The sequence below is a fragment of the Nycticebus coucang genome, unplaced genomic scaffold, assembly GCF_027406575.1.
Source record: "Nycticebus coucang isolate mNycCou1 unplaced genomic scaffold, mNycCou1.pri scaffold_65, whole genome shotgun sequence".
Lineage (NCBI taxonomy): Eukaryota > Metazoa > Chordata > Mammalia > Primates > Lorisidae > Nycticebus > Nycticebus coucang.
Genome location: NW_026515591.1, coordinates 438,581 through 459,773, shown reverse-complemented (window position 1 = coordinate 459,773; position 21,193 = coordinate 438,581). Strand labels below are relative to the sequence as shown.

Below are 21,193 nucleotides of genomic sequence, written 5' to 3'. Positions count from 1 at the left end.
TCAAAAAAGGTGAAATAGGGCAGTGTCTGTGGCTCAGTGAGTAGTGCGCCGGCCCCATAAACAGAGGGTGGTGGGTTCAAACCCAGCCACTGCCAAACTGCAACAACAACAACAAAAATAGCCAAAGGTCATGGTGGGCTCCTGTACTTCCAGGTACTCGGGAGGCTGAGGTAAGATAATCACCTAAGCCCAAGAGCTGGAGGTTGCTGTGAGCTATGACACCATAGCACTCTACTCAGGTGGACAAAGTAAGACTCTGTCTCTAAAAAAAAAAAAAAAAGAAAAATGTAGACAAAGCAACTATCTGTCTATTTGGGTGACAGGAGACTAATATTGGATTAATGTTGTGAATTAACAAAGTATGAGATTCTAAACGACAAAATTACGACTATAGAATTATAAACATCAACATTTAATCAAAAAAAGGGAGTCATCTAAAGAAACCAAATAGATTACATGAGGAAATCTTCACTTGAGAAGTTGAAAGAAGTTACCAGTTTGAGCACAGACCTAAAAACAGTATAAGCTTATTTAAAAACATCTAAATCCTAAAAAGGAGCTAAAGCTTGTAGAAAACACTATGAGATAGGGTCTTTTCTGAGTAAGGATATCTATATTTGAAGCAAGATGGCTAAGGGATAGGACCATTAGCTAAGAAAGATACTGTAATGTTAACCAACAAAAGATTTTACTACAGTTGCCTCTTTATTATAAAGGAGAATGATTTTTCACAATGGAAATGTTTTATCTCCTTAAAAACAAACAAGTATACCCCTAAAAGTGAGGAACTAGGAAAAACAAACAAATATACCCCTAAAAGTGAGGAACGAGGAAGAGAATGCCAAAACTCTTTAAGTAAATCTATAGGCACAGGGTGTTGAAAGTAGTATATGCAGGAGAACCTCTATAAGTTGACCATGCCAGGGACTGTAACAAACCGGTCAACACACGGAGGTGGTCAACACAAAGAACTAGGCCAACTGCACTGATGCACACATGTGGTGCGTGTCAAGTGAGGTCAGCCTGGGTGTGGTGGGTCAACCCTGTAACCTCAGCACTCTGAGAAACCGAAGCAGGTGGATTACTTGAGCTCAAGAGTTCAAAACCAGCCTGAGCAAAAGCAAGACCCTGTGTCTACTAAAAATAGAAAAATCTAGCCAGGTGTTATGGTGAACATCTGTAGTCCCAGCAACTCAGGAGGCTGAGGTGAGAGGATTGCTTGAGACCAAGAGTGTGAGGTTGCTGTGAGCTATGATGCCACAGCATTCTACCCAGGCACTGAGTAAGACTCTGCCTCAAAATTAAAAAAAAAAAAATTAAGAAAGAAAAAAATAGAAAAGAGAAAAGAAAATTAGGTCAATTTAAGGAAGTAATCACTGTAGTCAATGAAGGTCTTACCATATCTGCTTCTTAGAAAAGAAAGCAACAGTTAACAAAGACCAGCTAAGCTAGTATTTACAAAACTCAGTTACCTTGAATTGATCTCATTGTCTCTTTAAGGAAGGTTATTAGTCTGCCAGAAGGATGAGTCAGTACTTCTAGAGAGGAAACTATAGAACCACTTATACTTAGTAATTCAACTTCAAGAATTGTTATTTTTGATAAAACGAAGGAAGCAGTATTTAAAAACAAGAGAATAAAGAGCACATAATAGCTCTTTTGAAATATCAGACTAATACACAGCCATTAAAACCTACCAACATGTTAAAAGAAGAAAAAGTTTATAAGACATTAAGTAGAAAAAATAATTATACAGGGATTACAACCATAAAAAAAACATGCAAACACTGGCTATTATTAAGAAAGAATTTTGAAGGGTGGCGCCTGTGGCTCAGTGAGTAGGGCGCCGGCCCCATGTGCCGAAGGTGGCGGGTTCAAACCCAGCCCCGGCCAAACTGCAACAAAAACAAAAAAATAGCCGGGCGTTGTGGCAGGCGCCTGTAGTCCCAGCTGCTCGGGAGGCTGAGGCAAGAGAATCGCGGAAGCCCAAGAGCTGGAGGTTGCTGTGAGCCATGTGACGCCACGGCACTCTACCAAGGGCAGTAAAGTGAGACTCTGTCTCTACAAAAAAAAAAAAGAAAAGAAAAAAAAAGAAAGAATTTTGAGTAATTGAACACTCAGATATGAAATAGCAGTAAAAGTTCAGTTCATAATTGAAATTAGTATGACAGGACTCTAGCATAGGAGCAACCTGGATAAGCAATGGATCAATATAAAAAGATCTAGGTATTCTAGATGACTATTAAATGCAATCGACTGTGTAATATATCTGAAATAAGGGTTGATGTAGGCTGCATTATTACAAATATAATGTCTGGAACAGAGGAGGCAGACCCATAATCCTCTGTGCTACTAAGTACATATCTCAAATACTATGATTGGTTTAAGTACCACATTAAAGTCACTAGAGCCAACTAGAAAACCCACAGAGGACAGAGACTAAAGTTGTATTACATAAGGAAAAAAACTGAAAGAACTGTGAATATTCAATCTAAGAAAAATATATGGAGAAGATAAAATGGCTATTTCAAATAACTGAACAGCTATCATTTGGAAGAGATATTAAAACTATCTTGTGTTGGCCGAGTGTGGTGGCTCACATCTGTAATCCCAGCACTTTAGGATGCCAAGGAAGGAAGATCACTTGAGGCTAAGAGTTCAAGACCAGCCTCTCTCTATAAAAAATATAAAAATTAAAAATATATATATAAAAATTAGTCGGGAACTATGGTGCATGCCTATAGTCCCAGCTGCTTGGGAGGTTGAAGCGGGAAGATCGCTTGAGCCTAGGAGTTTGAGACTACAGAGAGCTATCATTACACCACTACACTCCAACCTCCGTGAGACCCTGTCTCAAACAAACAAAAAAGATTGTGTTGATACAAAGGGCAGAATTAAATTTTTAGGAGGAAATTAGAGGGTTTTAGGAGTAATTAGTCTTTGAGTCAATCTTCTACCAGCATGAATTTTTAAACAATGGAATAGATTTATCTTTGTAGTAAATTTTCCTTCTCTTGTAAATACTCAGATACTCAATAGGGTTTTAGGGGGGAAAAATCTTATTCTAGATACCATCCAAAGCTCTGGCCAATTCCTATGAACTTAGGATATAAAATTTTAAAAATTAAGTTTATGTGAAAGATTAGTTTAGGTTAAGCCATTAAAACTTATTATATGTATACGAACAAAAGCATACCTTGGCCCAGGTTTTGGAATTTTGCCAGCCTTAAGCTCATCAATAATATCATTAATATCCTTAGGCGTCAGATCCTCCTAGGAAAAAACAAATTACAACAGGCATGTTGAAATTATTTCATACTGCTTGAGTCTATAAATCCCTAAAACCAGTTATTTTATTGTCTGCCTGCCTTTCAGCTCACAAGATAGTTACCAAGGTAGCAACAACTGAATAATTCCTATACATAGCATATAGGGCTAAATATAAACTGCAACAAGAGGTGTAGCTGAAGAGGCAATACGGAGTAGTACTTTGCAGTGAAATACATCTGCATTTAAGTCCTGGCCCCACTACTTACTAGCAATCTTGGACAAATTATTCAGCCTCCCCAAATTTGTTTATCTGTAGACCTACTTCAGTGTGTTTTTGAGGATTAAATGAGAAAATATAGAAGTTAGAACAATGCAAGGTATATGGTCAATAAACGCTATATCCTTGAAAAATGATGGGGTACCAAGAATAATTAGTAACTTATAAGTAGACTCCTAGTATCGCTCCATAATCTTATCAAAGCTCTTACTACTAACTGAAACAATCTCTATCTCTTCTGACAAATCCATCTATAGGCTGTTGCATTTAGATTTCTAATGCTACTTACAAAGTCTCGACTAATTCCTATTTAAATCCATAATCCAAAAATTCAGTGAAAACACGTTTTGGACAAATGAAACACCAAGTAAAACTTGGCTTCAGGATTTCAAAGCCTAGAGGAGCAAGGGACAAAGCCCCCAGCCAGCCCAAGAGACTCTAACAAGAGACCGTCGAAACCATACAAAGTTAAGATCCCCAAATGCTATATCCTTAATATAAGAGAAAACAGGAGGTGCAGGACTGGGCTCATGCCTGTAATCACTAGGAAGCTGAGTCAGCCCTGGAGCTCGGGAGCTCAAGACCAGCCTGAGCAAGAGCAAGTCCCTGTCTCTACTAAAAAATAGAAAAATTAGTTGGGCATGGTGGCATGTACCTATAGTACCAGATATTCAGGAGGCTGCAGCAGGAGACTACTGAGGACTACTTGAGCCCAGGAGTTTAAGGCTGCTGTGAGCTAGGCTGAGGCCATGGCACTTTAGCAGGGAGGGCAGAGCAAGACTCTGTCTCAAAAAAAGGGAGCAAATTAGAAATTAAACTATCCCTGAAAGAAAACTGCTAGCCTGGAACTTTTGGACTAGAGGAGAAGAGGAGACATAGGGGACATAATGAGTGAGGGGAGGGGCTTTTCCTAGGCCAGGAGGGACTTCTAGGAGCAAGAGAGGATCCCTTCTTTTTTTTTCTTTTCCCCCTATACAGGGTCTCATTCTGTTACCTGGGATAGAGTGCAGTGGAATCATCGCAGCTCTCTGCAACGTCCAACGTCCAGGCCCTAGCTGGGCCACCACTGTACTTAGCTAATTTTTTTAATTTTTTGTAGAAATGGGGGTTTGACTATTGCCCAGACTAGTCTCTAATCCCTGGCCTCAAGTGACCTTTCTGCCTAGGCCTCCCCCAAGTTCTGGGGTTATAAGTATGAGCCACTGTGCCCAGCCACAGATCCCTCTTAAAGAATCTACTTCACTCTGTCCTCAAAGACCTTCCACAAACAAATTTCTAAGAAATATGACCTAACAAGATCTGAATGAGACCATGATATAACTGGGATGGCAAGTGATTTTTTGAAAAGATAACAAGAAAATTCCACGTATCTGAATAATATTTCTTAAAAATGTAAAGGTCAAAGAAGAGACCAAAAATACAAAACTTAACAGACAAGTACTCAGTTAAAAACAAAAAAGCAAAACTTATGAAATCCAGCTAAAGTAGTACTGAGAGGTATGATACCATCTCTATAAAATTTTTAAAACAAGTGCTATTAGTCTGGCTTGCATACATACATGAAAAAAAAATTTAAAGCATGTATGACATGAATACACATTAAATTTATGATAATGGGGGATGAAAGATTTAGGATTGGAGTGCTTCGATAATTGTAATATCTGAAGTAAAATGTGGCAAAATGTTAAGTCTTATCTGTTAAGTCTTCATAGTTGCCATGCCAAGGTTATTTTGTATACTAACATGTAAATTACTAAATTTTTCACAATTTAGAAGTTTAAGACTTTTGTCATCCTCTAAAGGAAAACACATTTAAAGATAATTTTTTAAAAACCTGGGTATTTATGCCAACAGCTTCTTCTAAATGAGCCAATTCAGAAACCAACATCTACAGGACATGAAATCAGTACTTAAGGTATTTTAAATATGACATACAACTTAAACTTACATTAAATGAAATACTCACATAATAGTTGCCATTTATTTGAACCATGGGTGCATTTACACAGGCCCCTAAACATTCCACCTCTATAAGAGTGAAAAGTTTATCAGGTGTAGTCTCCCCAACCTTTATTCCTAAAAACATAAATAATCTCCATTGGACCAGGTTATACTTTGACAGAAATTCAGTTTTAAGAAAAAGAAAACCCATAATACATTACAGAGATATACAGTAAGTATTTAAGAGTATTACATTTATTTAAAAAAGAAAAAAAAATATGTAATTAGAACATGCAAGGATGGCTTTTCCTTTTTTTTTTTTTTTTTGTTTGCGACAGAGTCTCACTTTTTTGCCCTCAGTAGAGTGCCATGGCATCACAGATAACAGCAACCTCAGACTCCTGGGCTCAAGCGATTCTCTTGCCTCCAGCCTCTTGAGCAGCTGGAACTACAGGCGCCTGCCACAACACCTGACTGTTTTTTAGAGACAGGAGTCTCAATTTTCTTGAGGCTGGTCTTGAACTCCTGAGCTCAGGCAGTCTGCCTGCCTTGGCCTCCCAGAGTGCTGGGATTACAGGTGTGAGGCATTGAGGCATGGCAGTGTTTTTTTTTTTTTTTTTTCTTTTTTTTGAGACAGTTTCATTTAGTCACCCTTGGTAGAGTGCCATGGCATTGTAGTTCACAGCAACCTCAAACTCATGGGCTCAAGTGATCTCTTGCCTCAGCCTCCTGGGTGCCTGCCACAATGCCCAGCTATTATTAAAGAAAGGGTCTCACTTTTGGTCAGGCTGGTCTCAAACTCCTCAGCTCAAGCAATCCAACCATCTCAGCCTCCCAGACTGCTGGAATTACAGGCATGAGGCATAGCCCATGCAAGGATTTAAGCAAATGTCTTCCTTTAAAAAACAATCAAACTTCAACAAACCCATATCTAGTGTTTATTATTATATAGCAGTGCATCAGACTATATTTTCATTTTGATTGTAAAAATTAAACTAAAATCAGTCACACTATATGATTAGCAAAAACTCAGAAAATACCTAATGTCAAAGATTATTAAAGTTATGAAGAAAATGGCTACTCTCATATGTTTAAGGAACACAATTTGGAAAAATATGATAAAGGCTAACCCTTCAATTCTACTTCTTGTAAATAACTTCAGTATTTAATAGGACAAGTATGCAAAGATGTATGTACATGAAAGTAATTGCAGAGTAACTTAATTTATAATAGAAAAAAGAAGCAGACATATATTGTGCTATAGAAAGATAGTCAAAATAAAGTATAAAAAGCAAACATAGACATATTATATTTATGTATTTAATAATCAATATGATATAAAATCTGTTATATACCCAACTTTTATCAGAATTTATACATTAGGGCTCAGGAGTAGGATATTGAGCTGACTTCAACTTTCTGTTCGAATACTTCAATACTGCCCAACTATTTTTACAACATGCAAGTACTGTATACTTCATAACAAAATTAAAGGATAAGTCCTTTTCTTGCATTTGACATATGTAGGTATAAATGCAGCAATGGCATTTCGTATGGAAAAATCCCCATTTACTTTTTAAATGCTACTATTATATAATAACACCTATTTCAAATGCCCCTTCCTGAAGCATTTTTACTACACTCTTATTTGTTCCATGGCTGCTTTAGAAGAATGTATGCATAATAATAGTCATTTTTACATGTCACATGCTATCACACAGTAAGTGAAATAATTTTCTAAACAATCAAAATTTTAACACTCCTCGAAGCTTTTCAAACAAGCTTAATGATTTAGAAAGAAAAGATAACAGATAACTCAGCTTGGAGGCTAAGAACTAAGGTAGAACACAAAATTGGAAGAAATAAAGGTGGGCAGTAACAGACAGCCTTCTACCAGGGAAATAACAGATCCAAGAAGCTGGTGGAAGTTGGAAACCCCAAGAAGATAGAAATATGTCAAATCAATAAAGACAATTTTACTTTTTATCAAAGTCACAATATAATGTATCCCATACCAAGCTTTTTCTGAATTGCTTCCAGGATGCTGTCAGAGTTTCCAAGCCTGCAAGAGGTAGTAGTGCAGACCTGAATGTGATACTTTCCAACTGGCTTTCGATTATACATTGTATAAAAAGTTGCTACTTCGTATACTCTCATTGGAGGTACTTGTAAAACTTCTGCAACCTAAAATAATATTAATTGAACTTTTTAGGTATGTTGTAAAAAGTACAATTTCAACATTGCCTCAATTTGGTAAAAATAGAAAAGTTCTTCAAAAGTGGAAAACATTCTTGTATTGATAATTACCAGATATAAACACTTTGATTTTTGCAGACATCTTACACTTAAATCACACAGAGCACAGAAATTAGTGGAGTCATAGCACTGCCTCCTCCTTCTACCCTACTCCTCATCTCTGAGAAAGGATATTCTTTTTCCCTTAATCTTTAAGTCTTTCACTACTAAGAATCTCTACTTGGACCAACTCATATTTTGTCATTTTAATAGTCTAAATGGCAAAAAATTAGTGGTCAAATCCCAATAAAGTAAACAATTAGATTTTTAAAACCCTACACAATTTTTCAAAAAAGGCTTGATGTTACTTGTGAGGTACAGTACGTGCAAATGGTACTGCAAAAGAAAAAAGGTTGAGAATCAAAGCTATTAACCCATATTTGTTTACATATCTACATTTAGATATCTCTGCATACATCTCACACAGACACTTTTCCAGAATAATCCAAAACACAACTTTCATTTCATATCACAATACTCTTTCAATAGCTGGATATAATAGACAAGTACTTCCCAACCCTTTGCATCAAGGCATGAATAGAAAATACCTGTTTTGATGTCCCAGGGTTCGGGACTAAGAGGGCCACTATCTCAGCATGCTTCTCTTAGTCAGCAATTCTATTAGGGAAAACAAGGCTTTCCAGATGTTTGCTAGGGCTGCTCCTTATACAGTTGATCATGACTATAATCATAGCTATAACTTTCTAGGTGACCTAATACCATTAAGACTTCCTATCTGACACTCTTAAAATTATACATATTATATGTAGTATGCCCACGTTCTAACATAAAAGAAGAGGTCATTAAATGAAATTCAGATGAAAAAAATGTAGAACTTTATCAGGAATTCTCAAGGAAATGTATTCTCAAAAGACATCAAATCATGGCTTGATTGTGACACACAAACTAGCTGTGCTATTTAATCCAGTGATTCTAAACCAGGAATGTATGTGAATCTGGGGATCTCTCTACCAAAATATACATGCTAGAGCCCTACTACTTAAGTAGTTTAACAAACCTGGACGGGGGCCCTGATTTGTCAATTTGAAAAAGCTCTCCCCTGGAATTCTCCCACACACCTCCCTATGTCTTAGTGACAGAGAGATAATTAGTGACCTTAAGGATGGATTTTTTTGTTGTAAGGTTGGGTGTTAGTTGGGTGCTTCTTGGATTGGGGAGAGGGAGAGGAAACAACACTAGACGTCCCAAATGTAAAGTGAAAAGCATCTTGATTCTATTCTCTGTACACTGTTTCCTGCCTCTTCCTCCGTACACATCCAACTCTAAAAAGACTAGAACAATATTTATTTTTATTTTTAGAAACAGAGTCTCATAATGTTGTCCAGGATGGTCTTAAACTCCTGGGATCAAGCCATTCACCCAGATCAGCCTCCCAAGTAGCTGGGACTATAGGCACAAGCCACCATACACAGCTTATTACTTAAATGTTCTGACATTTAGTTTCTTACTTATTTTCCTCTCCTAAGCTTGTCAATAAGACTCAATAAGACTTCTGACAGGCCTGCCATTATTAAAAAACATGAATTTTTACAAAAATCCCCCAAACCATAATTAGAAACACATACCTAAATCATTATTTAGAAAAGTAGGCTATTTAGCTTAAAATAATGTAACTCCCAAAGAAATGTGATTTATTGAAAAAATAACCACCTGACTATGTTCACTCAGGACAGTACCTCACTAAACTTGCTTTATAACATTTTTCACAGTGAAGAAAATACTAAGGGTCCTCACAGTGTTAGTGTACTGTGCACGCAAAGCAAATAAGAGGTCAATAAACTAAATCTAGAATTTGCGTTAGGGATTCTATTAGATAAACCAAGGGCATTCATATTCTTCAAGGAAGATGATGGTCGAGCCTAACAGTTTTAATCCAGTGACGTCTACAGAGTGATAACAATGACGTATAGCAGCATCTCCGAAACTGCACTGATTTGGAAATGAATTCAGTCCTAGCTCTATCATTGAGAAATTATTACATAATAATTGGACATCTACCTTGTTGAAAACATTGCCAGGGAAGAAGTCAGTCCAGAGAAAAATCAAAGATATTTTCCATAATAAAATATGGCTTAGTTGTATAATTCTCATAAAAATCAAATAGTATGTGGGATTTTCTTTCTTTTTTTTTTTTATTAAGGGGAAAGTGCAAATGCAGTCCCCCACTACCACAAATTATGCAGTCGAGTTTCCCACATTTGGGGAAATCGCAGGGGTCAGCACATCCGAAGTACAATGGATGAGCCTTGCTCTGAGAAAACCACCTTTGTGATCATGGTATCTCCCCTTCCAAGTAAGTATAGTATGTGTTTTGTTTGTTTGTTTTTGTTTCTTTTTTGAGAAAAAGTCTCACTTTGTTACCCTCGGTAGAGTGCTGTGGCATCACAGCTCACAGCAACCTCAAACTCTTGGGTTTAAACGATTCTCTTGCCTCAGCCTCCCAACTAGCTGGGACTAAAGGCACCTGTCACAATGATAGGCTATTTTTTGTTGCAGTTGTCATTTATTATTTATTTATTTATTTTTTTGTAGAGACAGAGTCTCACTTTACTGCCCTCGGTAGAGTGCTGTGGCGTCACACGGCTCACAGCAATCTCTAGCTCTTGGGCTTATGTGATTCTCTTGCCTCAGCCTCCCAAGCAGCTGGGACTATAGGTGCCCGCCACAACGCTCGGCTATTTTTTTTTTTTGGTTGTGGTTTGGCCGGGGCTGGGTTTGAACCCACCACCCTCAGTATATGGGGCCGGCGCCCTACTCACTGAGCCACAGGCGCCGCCCGCAGTTGTCATTATTGTTTAGCAGGCTGGATGGGTTGGAACCCACCTGCCTCAGTGTGTGTGGCTGGCGCCCTAACCACTGAGCTATGAGCACTGAGCCAGTATGTGGTTTTTGTATAGTACTTTGTAAATGATATACTATATTGCCACACAAATGTAATTATATTATTAGGATATAAATAAACTTGAAATTTGGATTACTGCTGAAAGCTATTAGAAAAATAAACAAATCTTAAAATATGTACAAAGAGACTATCTTCATATTGTTAGCCAAAATGGGTCGCTCATATCATTTTTGCAGGTTCCAAGGTAGCAAAAATACTACTTATTATATAAATTTTTGTTAAAGCCTATAATCAAAGATGTACAATACTAAAAAGACTCATACTAGCTATACCCGGATCTTTTTTTCCTGTAATTCTAATGTTTAAATGTTATGCTAATTTTCAGAAATCTTGATGCTAAATTATACACATCTGGGATCTTTTATCTTTATTGTAACTGTTTCAAACCTTTTTTGGGGGTGGGGGTGGGGGAAACAAAGTCTTACTCTGTCACCCACGTTAGAGTGCCATGGTGTCAGCAACCTCAAACTCATGGGTTCAAGCGATCCTCCTGCCTCAGCCTCCTTGAGTAGTTGGGATTACATGGGCCCACCACCATGCCTGGCTAGTTTTTCTAGTTTTTAGTAGACAAGGTGTCTTATTCTTGCTCAGGCTGGTCTCAAACCCTTGAGCTCAGCTCCCAGAGCACAGGCATGAGCCACTGCATCCGGTCCAGCCCCCTCAAAAAACCTTCTTTCACCATAATACTTCTTCTATTTTCTGCAAAGATAGAAAGCTTAAAGGAACCAACAAAAAACAAATATAACTCAAGGAAACATATAAATGACTAAAGGGCTCCAAACTCCTAGGTTCTGACACTGGAGATTATCAGGGTAATCTCTACATAAGGAAGTTATCATACACAATCTCTCCTCTTTTCCAACTAAGGTAAAAATGAACCAGTACCTTATTCATTGCAGAGATGGGCAACGACCCATGCTGCCTTTGAGCTAAATCCAGGATTGGAAGCACAGCAGCTGCTTTATGCCCTTCTGGGTAGTTTTCTACAATTGCCTCTATCCTCTGTATAAAAAAGGAAATCACCCACTTTATACATATGAAAGCTACTAAATATTCTGTAAATTAATAATATGATGTTAACTTAGTCATACCTTATAGTGCGAAATCAAATGGAGTATCTGGTGCGAAATCAAATGGAGTATCTGGGTTATTCTCAGGAGTATCTCTGTGCTATACAAAGAAAAAAGATTTTTCAAAATTATCCAAATTCTATCAACGTGTGAATAACACTATATATCACTATACTATTACTTGATTGTTTAGTCTCTCCATTTTAATTACAACATGATATAGTATATCTATCTATCCTTCCATCAAAAAGAATGACTAAAAACATGAATGAGAATGATTACCAAAGTTAACAGAACTCAAAATTTTAGAAAAGTTTTAGGAGGCATTTTTTTAAAGGTTAAGGGAAGTAGCTTTAGGATCACTAAAACAAACAACAAAGAAAGTATTATCTAATTTCTTTTTTTTTTTTTATTGCAGTCTTCCCAAACTACCATGTGTGCTTTTGCTATAATTCTTTTTTTTTTTTTTTGGTATTATCTAATTTCAATAGATAAGAGGATCTTCTAATGTAATTACCAAAACAATGCCAATTATGAGAAGCCTTATGAAATTAAGACACAAGGTTTGGCTCCCATAGCTCTGTGGCTAGGGTGCAGGCCACATACTCTGGGGCTGACAGGTTCAAACCCAGCCCAGGCCTGCTAAACACCAATGACAACTACACCAAAAAATAATATCCAGGTGTTGTGGCAGGTGCCTCCCTACTTGGGAGGCTGAAGCAAGAGAATTGCTTAAGCCCATGTTTGAGGTTGCTGTGAGCTGTGATGCCATAGCACTCTACCAGGGGCAACATAGTGAGACTCCGTCTCAAAAAAGAAAGAAAGAAAAGAAATTAAGACACAAAATTTTGAGTGTGAACGTACGTACATTTTTTCCAAAAGAAAAGGTATCAGCTTGTCAATGACCAAATCTGTGTCAAAAAACATTAAGGCTCATTACTTAGGGAAGGTACAAAAGGGCCATTTCTTCTCCATATATTTTCCATAAACAGAAAGTAATCAATAGCAAGAAGCTCTGTTTCTTCTAACAAGAAATCAAATGAGTCACACTGAGATTAACACTTATATCCATTAAAGATATGTATGTGTGGTAAACACAGAACTGAATCTCTTGATATGTCAACTCTTGGGAGTTCTACTTTTTAAAGGATGTAAATTTAAAAAAGGAAAGAAAACAAACTTGGACAATGATCTTAAATATGTGGCCTATCTGGTATGTTTTTAGACAAAGATGATAATACATAGCAAAAAGCTATTTATTATAACATTAACTCTTAAATCATCATACAAGCCCATTACATTGCATTTAAACAACACTAGATTAATCGCTAAAAACTTCACCATGTAAGAAACAGGAATACATTATATTTTCCCTTCTGAATTGTACAAGTGAGCTGGTAAATTCATAGACTTCTCCCTGTAATAAAACCTTGACAACCAAAAATATAAAGGGCAGCTCCTAATATATTCACTACATTACTAAAATCCATAAATTTCAAACCACTATCATTTTGGGATTCCCCAAGCTACAGCCTCAGAACCTTCAGTCAACCCACATGATTGATATTTTGGGGGGTGTGGACGGGGAACAGAGTCTCACTTTGTTGCCCTTGGTAGAGTGCTGTGACATCATAGCTCACAGCAACTTCAAACTCTCGGGGTCAAGCAATCCTCTTGCCTCAGCCTCCCGAGTAGCTGAGACTAGAGGGGCCTGCTGTAACACTGCACTACTTTTAGAGATGGGATCTTGCTCTTGCTCAGGCTGGTCCAAAACTCCTGAGCTCAAGCAATCCACCCAACATGACTGAATTTTAAGAACCCAAAGAGTTGTTAGAATCAGGTTAAAGGCTCACACTAATTTCACCAAAGAACAAACTAGGTTCTTATTCCTACAGTTTCCCTGGTGCCAAATTAAATGTGAGAGCTTTAGGTGGAACAACGTATCTTTTTAAATGTAAATTCAATTAGCAATATGTAAATATCCCAATGGCCATGATATACCAAAGATATTGGTGTTTGAGATATTTTGGCTTAATCACAATCCATTACAGATTCCTTTGTTCTTTCTCCACTCCCACTGCTTCACTTGACTAGTTAAAGACAGAAAATTAAAAAGAAAAAAAAAGATATTTTGGCTTATTACAATAGATTTACCCAAATTTCCAAGTCTTTTCTTTTTGAAGAAATCTAAGTAATTACTTACCACAAATAAAGCTCCTCCTGCTCCATTTTGCACAGCTGCCTTATGCAAATTCCTCATATGTCTTCCCTAAAATTTAACATTTTAATGCAGTTCAGTAAATCACAGCCTTAAGAAATGTTTCATAAGGAAATACTCTAAGATTCATAATTTAAAGCAATAAGATTAACTTACAGAAGTAAAAGGTCTCAAGAGCTATAGTCTACTACTCTACACCCTGCCCCTGTCTATTTCCAGAGACATATAAAAAATAAAGACACAAAGGCAAGGTTATTCACATGCCTTAGGTCACACACAAGAGTCAAAGGGAGAACCAGGACTACAATCCAGATGTGCTGAACTGTGCACCCTTTCTACCACACCCTGGCTGCCAATGGCACTGTCATTCTGGCCACCCTGCAGGGATAGGAAACCTGTTGTGGCTTTCTGATTACAAGATTCTTTTTTAAACATCAAAAGAGGCAAGAAAAGCTTCATCTTTCTCTACTACACCCCTTTTAATAAAAGGATTTGTTCTACAATATTTGAATTCAGTCAAAAGGCTACACTTGAGGACCCAGAAAGCCACATATCACCTTAACGCCACAGGTTCCCCACTTATTATTATTATTTTTTTTTTGAGATAGAGTCTCAAGCTGTCACCCCCTGGGCCATGGCATCATAGCTCACAGCAACCTCCAACTCTTGGGGTCAAGTGATCCTCTTGCCTCAGTTTTTCTATTTTTAGTAGAGACTGCTTTTCCTCAGGCTGGTCTTGAACTCCTGAGCTCAAGTAATCCACCCACCTTGGACTCTCAGACTGCTGCAATTACTGCGTGAGCCACCACGCCCGGCCTCCCCACTTCTTTATGAGGACCTAAATAAAAATGTTTTCATTCTATCCAATGAGTCATATACGCTATACAAATGAGTCAACTGTATCCTCCTTTTCAATCCTGCATTAAATTAGTTCAGAAACTCCAGCTGTAAAAGTAGTTGCAGAAAACTACTTATGACATATGTTCAATTGCTTTGGAAAGAATCTGATTACTCCCTCTGTTGCCTTCATTTTTCTTTGCCCTTTTGCTCCTACCCTGCCCACTCAAGCAATCAACTATCACTTTAGATTCTTCCCACTTTTGAGTTCTGCTAACCACAGACAAATGAGAGAACCCTGAATTAAAACAAGCATGGAACCTGCAAAGAGTTGGGCAATTCAAAGAAGGCAAACCAAAGAAAGTAAAAGGAGTAATACAACACAAAATTATATATTTAACTTTTCCCTAGGTCCAAACAATGTTTCAGTTGATGAAGTATGTTTACCTGGAACATTTGCTTTAATTAACTAGACAAGACCTAGATGTAGAATAAGAAGCATAAGAAAAAAGATGGGAGTGATAAATATTAGTTTCAGAATAACTGGGGAGGATGCAATTAGAGGGGGCTTCAATCATGTTCGTTTTTTTCTTTCTTATGCAGCTGGTGGGTATGTAACTGTTATAATTCTAAAGAATGTTTTTATATATGATAATTTTTTTTTTTTTTTTTTAGAGAAAGAGTCTCACTGTACCGCCCTCGGGTAGAGTGCCAGGGTGTCACACGGCTCACAGCAACCTCTAACTCTTGGGCTCACACGATTCTCTTGCCTCAGCCTGCCGAGCAGCTGGGACTACAGGCGCCCGCCACAACGCCCGGCTATTTTTCTGTTGCAATTTGGCTGGGGCTGGGTCCGAACCATCCACCCTCGGCATATGGGGCTGGCGCCCTACTCACTGAGCCACAGGCGCCGCCCTATATGATAATTTTTTTTAAACAAAGAATGCAACATTTACATTCAAGGAGACAGTCTAATTTCTTCCAAATTGCTTCAGGATCAATCTGAATTAAACACAAGATTATATCTATATTCCTAGACTGAGATAAACATGAAATCATGGCTGTAACTCCTGAGTAATACATAAGAACAATATCAGCATAAAACTTAACTGAAACTAAAATTTAGATGACAGCTATTTTTTCACCTTAGCTGAGAAGATATTAAACAAAAAAACCACAGAACAATTTTTGAGTAACATTAATAAATTATTTACTAAATCCTGAGAGAAAACAAAGATTTCATAATAAAGGCGAAGGATTAATTTTTAGAGAAAGAAAGTAATCAGTCCTCTCTTTAACGTTCTCTGTTGACTGACTTTTTATCCACTTCTATAGTTGGGTTTCTGGGCTCAGTTCTCACTCCTATGTCCTTTTCTCCATAAGCTTATCCATTTTCATCAGTAACTCTACTCCTAGTACTCTCAGATCCTCTATGTATTTGGTGACAAAAAGCTAACAGCCTGAAAAGATAGTAGACATATAAATATCAATGAAAAAAATGAGTAAATACCACGAACAAAAATTTCACAGAATTCAAATAGTTAAATTTACTAGTAAGTAAGAACACAATTTAAAATAACTGGCAGCTGGCTTGGTGCCTGTAGCACAGTTGTTGCAATGCCAGTCCCATACACCAAGGCTGGCAGGTTTGAACCCAGCCCAGGCCGCTAAACAATGACAACTGCAACAAAAAATAGCCAGGCGTTGTGGCGGGCGCTACTTGAGAGGCTGAGGCAAGAGAATTGCTTAAGCCCAAGAGTTGGAGGTTGCTGTGAGCTGTGATGTCACGGCACCCTACCAAGGGCGACACAGTGAAACTCTGTCTCAAAAAAAAAAAATGGCAGCTATCAAATTAGCAAAGTTTTTTTTTTTTTTTTAAGATAATACTTCATTCTATTGAGTGTATAGAGAAATGGTGCTTATTATACATTAGATAAAAATTCAATTACCCTTTTAGGTAAGCAAATTACCTTGATGTATGGAGAGACTAAAAAAGTGTGCATCTTTTAAACCTAGTAATTATACTTTTAGAAATTTTTCTTATACTACGAAATGAGAATAAAGATTTACATAAAAACATGTTGCTTCTGTGATATTTACTGCAGCAAAAACCTAAAAGCTCAACATAGGGAGATCTTTTTATTTTTTTTTGAAACAGTCTCATTATGTCACCCCTTGGTAGAGTGCCGTGACGTCACAGTTCACAGCAACCTCAAACTCTTGGGCTTAAGTGATTCTCTTGCTGCAGCCTCCCAAGTAGCTGGGACTACAGGCACAACGCCGGGGTATTTGGCTTTTTTTTGTAGTTATCATTGTTGTTTAGTAGGCCTAGGCTAGTTTGCACCCACCAGCCTCTGTTTATGTGGCTGGCGCCCTAACCACTGAGCTCCAAGTGCCAAGATGGGGAAGTCTTATTACTGATAATTTCAACACTGAAATATTATATGGCTAACAAAAATATTTCCTAATTTTTTTTCCCCATATAGAAAAAGCATTTGGTCCACAATCAGAATTGGAAACCATCAGGGTTAAGCAAAACAAATACACCAAAAATAGCATTAACTATCATCCTAATGATACTAAATTTAGACACTAAGGAAAAGACTGGAAGGCCAAAAACAATTACAAGTGTGAATCTCTGTTCTTATTACGTTAACAAGATTATGAGGGACTCTTTTATATTTATATCTATTTTCCTAATTTCCTATTTAGCATAGAATAATATGACAAACTGAAAGTAAAAAAACTTACTTAAAATTAAGTGTTCATTAGGTACAAAGGAAATTTATCACCTCTACTGTTAAACACACTTCTTGTTCTAATCTCTGTATATCAAATTAAACATTACCAATCCCTACATTAAAAATGCTTCTATTTTAGATCAATATTTGACTTCTTTCTCATTAATCCAGGATGTGTCATGTACTTTCACTTAAAATAGAGAGTGAACCTTGAAAATTGTTCTTTAATCTATGTAGCTAAATATTAGAAGATCTATTATTTTTTATTTTTATAGTATTTTTTCTGCTCCCAGGGCCTGTTGTGTCCTGCCTCCTCTTTCCCCTGGTCTCTGTCTCCATCTGGTTATCAAACACCATTGAAGGCCAGGTTTGGAATTCCACTTGTGAAGTCTGAGGCTCCTTTACAAGTTTTTAGAGTTTCTTCCAATATTAGGAAACAACTGGGTGATGACGTGCACTGCTAGGATAGATTGTCCCTCCACAGTGTCAGGATCTAAACTGGGAAGGAGGGAGTCAACGGAGACACCTTATCTGGCAAGTGAAGACAGTTGAGATTAGGCAGAGTGTGAGAGGTTTAGGGATAGAGTCTGGGCCAGGGTCTGCAAGAAGGAGAGGAGGCCTGTCCAGTGATTAAGGATTGACTTTATTTTAAAGGAGCAGAACAGAGTCTGACTAGAAGTCAGCCCCTCACCCAGTTTCAAGGGTTTTTTATTAATGTAGTTGAGTGTCAGAGGGGGTCACGAAAGACAAAGGAAGTCTTCTTTGGAAGGTGTTAATCTTATATGTAGGCCTTTCTCTAGTGCCAGCCAGGACAAGGGTCTGAGATTCTGATGCTTCCCAGGAACACTGGCTTTGAAGCATTCAAGGGAAAGGGGTTACTGTGACCATGCCATTTGGTTTCTTACCGGCTTTTTATCAGTAGCTATCTTGCTAGGATGGCTATCGTCCTTTCAGGGTCATGAGGAATTTCAGGAGTGTGGGAAGGGGGCTGCTGTGATCATGGATTTTGATTTCTGGCCTGCTTTCTTTTTCTACCTATCTCCCAAATAGCTGTGCTGCTGTGAGGGTTGTGAGGATTTCTTCCCGCAACTCCCCACTTTTATTTTAAGGATAATCTGTAATCTCTCAAAACCACTTCCTGATGGAGTGGGCCATAGACTCTTTAGGGGTAAGTGGGGACTTACTGGAGTTAGAAAGATTTCAGTGTTGTCTTGAACGAGCCTCCTAGAGAAGAAGGACCTGGGTGACATGTTGTTGAGTTCACTTCAAATGGTGTTCCAAATTAGCTGGGTCATAGTCCATTTAAGGAGCAGACCTAGGGAGACACAAAGTAATAAAAGAATTAAAGGGGTGATTAGAGGTAGGACCCAAGGGAGCCATCCTTGTGAGTCAAACTGAGATTGCCAGCTGTTTTCTCTTTGTCTTCGGAAGTTGTCATTCTGCTAATTTCTTGGCTGCATCTCTGATGAGTCCAGACTGGTTGACATAGAAGCAGCACTCTTCATCTAGAAACAAACACAAGCCTCCTTTTTCTGCAGTAAGAAGGTCTAACACATCTGTTTTGGAAGCTTATGGCTGCTAAGGAATCTATTTGATCTTGTAGTTTTATAAGGTTTTGGGATATTTCCTTTAGGCTTTCTTGTAGGTCTCGTGATAATATGTGGAAGAAATGTAGAGAAGGTCCTTCAACTCTGAGTCCTGTCCCATTCCCTGTGGCTATTCCAGGGTGACAAGGAGTGAGATTAGAATGGAGCTTTTTGGGGGCTTGCCACCTGTTTTTATTGGAACGGGTAAAAATTGATTAGGAGGGGCAATGTTTATATTAAGAGACAGATATACAAGAGTGAAAGTGCCTGCCAGTTGGTGGGTAGGCAAGAATATGTTTTTTTTTCCACAAATAAAAAATAGACCTTCTTGTGTTAGACATGAGCTAAGGTGGAATGAAAAGAGGGGGAGGAAATTGTAAGTTCTCCCATGTTGTCCTGGTTCATTACCCCAGACTGAAAAAGAACCAGCAAGTGTTCCTTCCCCCAATAAGAGGGGAGGTCTGCTAGCAAAGATGGGCCTGGGGGAATAAACTTGGATTGGCTACTAATGGAAACATCTACAGTAGAGCAGGGTCTTTTGAAGTTCACAACCCATGGAGGTGTATATCCTATTAAGTGTCTAATACGTGTCACGGATTTACCAGGTGTCCCCAATTTCTGTTACCTCAGAGCAGAACCAGAGCACGAAGAGTAATGTTTTTAAACAATAAGGATCAGGGCAAAGGGAGTGTCTAACCTGTTAACACTTTCTTGAAAAAGATATAGAAAGCAAAATGCTTTAGTTCAATTGTCATTCAACTGCTAGTAGGGTGACACTTTTCACCAGGATTTGTTAAGCCAGAGCAATTTTGGCTTATCCTTACCCCAAATAATTCCCAAGTGAAAGTCTCAGGATTAAATCTCTCATAACCAATAACGTAAGTTAATTTCTACGGTCATTACACTTTTAAAGTAACCTAATGCACAGTCAGCTGTTCCTTTTAGAATCCTTAGGATGGAATTGTGGGGGCTCTTTGGAAAACCCCTGTACTGCCTCCTACTCTCAAAGCCATTGTTTCTGGACAAACTCAGTGATTTCAACTGTTACTGACCTAACTTTATAGGCTTGATTGAAAATTGGCTTGTTTTATGTACATGGGGCAAACACAATGGCTGCCTGGCTAGATATATTTCACTAAGTTAGTAATACTCTTATAAGCCCAGGGAAATTTGCCCTAACTTCAGTGGTTGGCCCTTTAAGTAAGGAAGGTGTGGGTGTTGGGGGGTGGCAATGAGGGAGCAGGAGCCAGCAGAGCTAGACTAAAATCTAGGGAGATGGCCGAATGTGTAGTTTGATTTTCTCGTTCTTAGGATTTCTTCTCCATAAATATATCAGCACTCTTGAGGATATGGTGTAATGAAAATCATGAGCTTTCCCATCAGACAGACTCAGATTTGAATTCTCTTCTCATCACTCACTTGGTTCTGTGAAGCTTTGGTCCTCCATTTCTAAAAGTATAATTAGAACATTAAATCTTTCAGTTTATGGAAAACAATTAACATAGTGCCTGGTGTACAATAAGGGTTCAAAAGTTTCATTTTGTTTCAGTACCTAACAAGCTGGTCTGCTCTATCTGTGGAATACTTTAGTCAGGAATTCTAAATTACAGTTATCTCCTAAGTCACATCCTACTTATTAAAACAGCCAGAGACCCATCACCCCTCTTAGCATGCCCACAAATGACAATACTAACCTGCCTGTAGCCTGCCTCCGAGGGTTTCTAATGAATAAAGTGAGATGCAGGCCGAGTCCTTCTTTGCTAAGAAGGCACATTTCTAAGAAGAACAGATAAGAGCAAATTAGTGTAAAGTCAAAACTCAATGGAAGGGAAAAATGAGAAGGTTACTGCTGGATGAGTGAGTGAGAACAAGAAGGACTTTAAGCAGGAAATTTGAGGGTGCAAAGAAGAGCGACCAGTCACAATGGTGGACTGAAGTGTTTGAAGTGTTACATGCTGAGGGAGGGTATGTGCAAGAGAGGTAAGTGAGGACAGTCCTTTGTGATCCTTCCCATTTCTCAGGTTTATCTCAGATA

The 21,193-nt window shown here is 38.0% G+C and overlaps 1 protein-coding gene and 1 non-coding gene across 9 annotated transcripts; both read right to left on the bottom strand.

Annotated features, from left to right (window-relative positions):
• Positions 1–3,202: 3,202 nt before the first annotated feature.
• Positions 3,203–19,455, bottom strand: LOC128579552 (NADH dehydrogenase [ubiquinone] flavoprotein 2, mitochondrial-like). 8 transcript variants are annotated; one of them, XR_008378196.1, is made up of 4 exons: positions 18,757–19,455; positions 15,788–15,833; positions 13,980–14,045; positions 11,798–11,876 (listed from the first exon to the last, which is right to left on the bottom strand). XR_008378196.1 is itself a non-coding variant. In XM_053581581.1 (3 exons), exons 1-3 carry the CDS (start codon positions 18,820–18,822, stop codon positions 7,481–7,483), a joined length of 324 nt encoding a protein of 107 aa, XP_053437556.1. In that variant the 5' UTR covers positions 18,823–19,455; the 3' UTR covers positions 7,370–7,480. The 8 variants fall into 8 exon arrangements, 1 of the variants encoding a protein (XP_053437556.1); XR_008378195.1 differs by lacking the exon at positions 18,757–19,455 and adding an exon at positions 14,762–14,832 and having other exon boundaries at positions 15,788–16,022; XR_008378198.1 differs by lacking the exons at positions 11,798–11,876; positions 13,980–14,045; positions 15,788–15,833; positions 18,757–19,455 and adding exons at positions 3,203–3,273; positions 5,514–5,623; positions 11,592–11,752.
• LOC128579556 (U1 spliceosomal RNA) lies at positions 9,942–10,105 on the bottom strand. Its single transcript, XR_008378199.1, has one exon. It is a non-coding gene; the product is annotated as a U1 spliceosomal RNA (small nuclear RNA).
• Positions 19,456–21,193: the final 1,738 nt, after the last annotated feature.

What these genes read in the sequence shown, in the direction of transcription:
- LOC128579552 (XM_053581581.1), bottom strand. Translation starts at nt 18,822, where the DNA reads ATGTCACCCAGGTCCTTCTTCTCTAGGAGGCTCGTTCAAGACAACACT. An exon ending in CTGAAATCTTTCTAACTCCA is followed by an intron (nt 14,046 to 18,756) that starts GTAAGTCCCCAC and finishes GTTAAATTTTAG; the next exon opens with GGAAGACATATGAGGAATTT. An exon ending in CAGGAGGAGCTTTATTTGTG is followed by an intron (nt 7,673 to 13,979) that starts GTAAGTAATTAC and finishes ATATTATTTTAG; the next exon opens with GTTGCAGAAGTTTTACAAGT.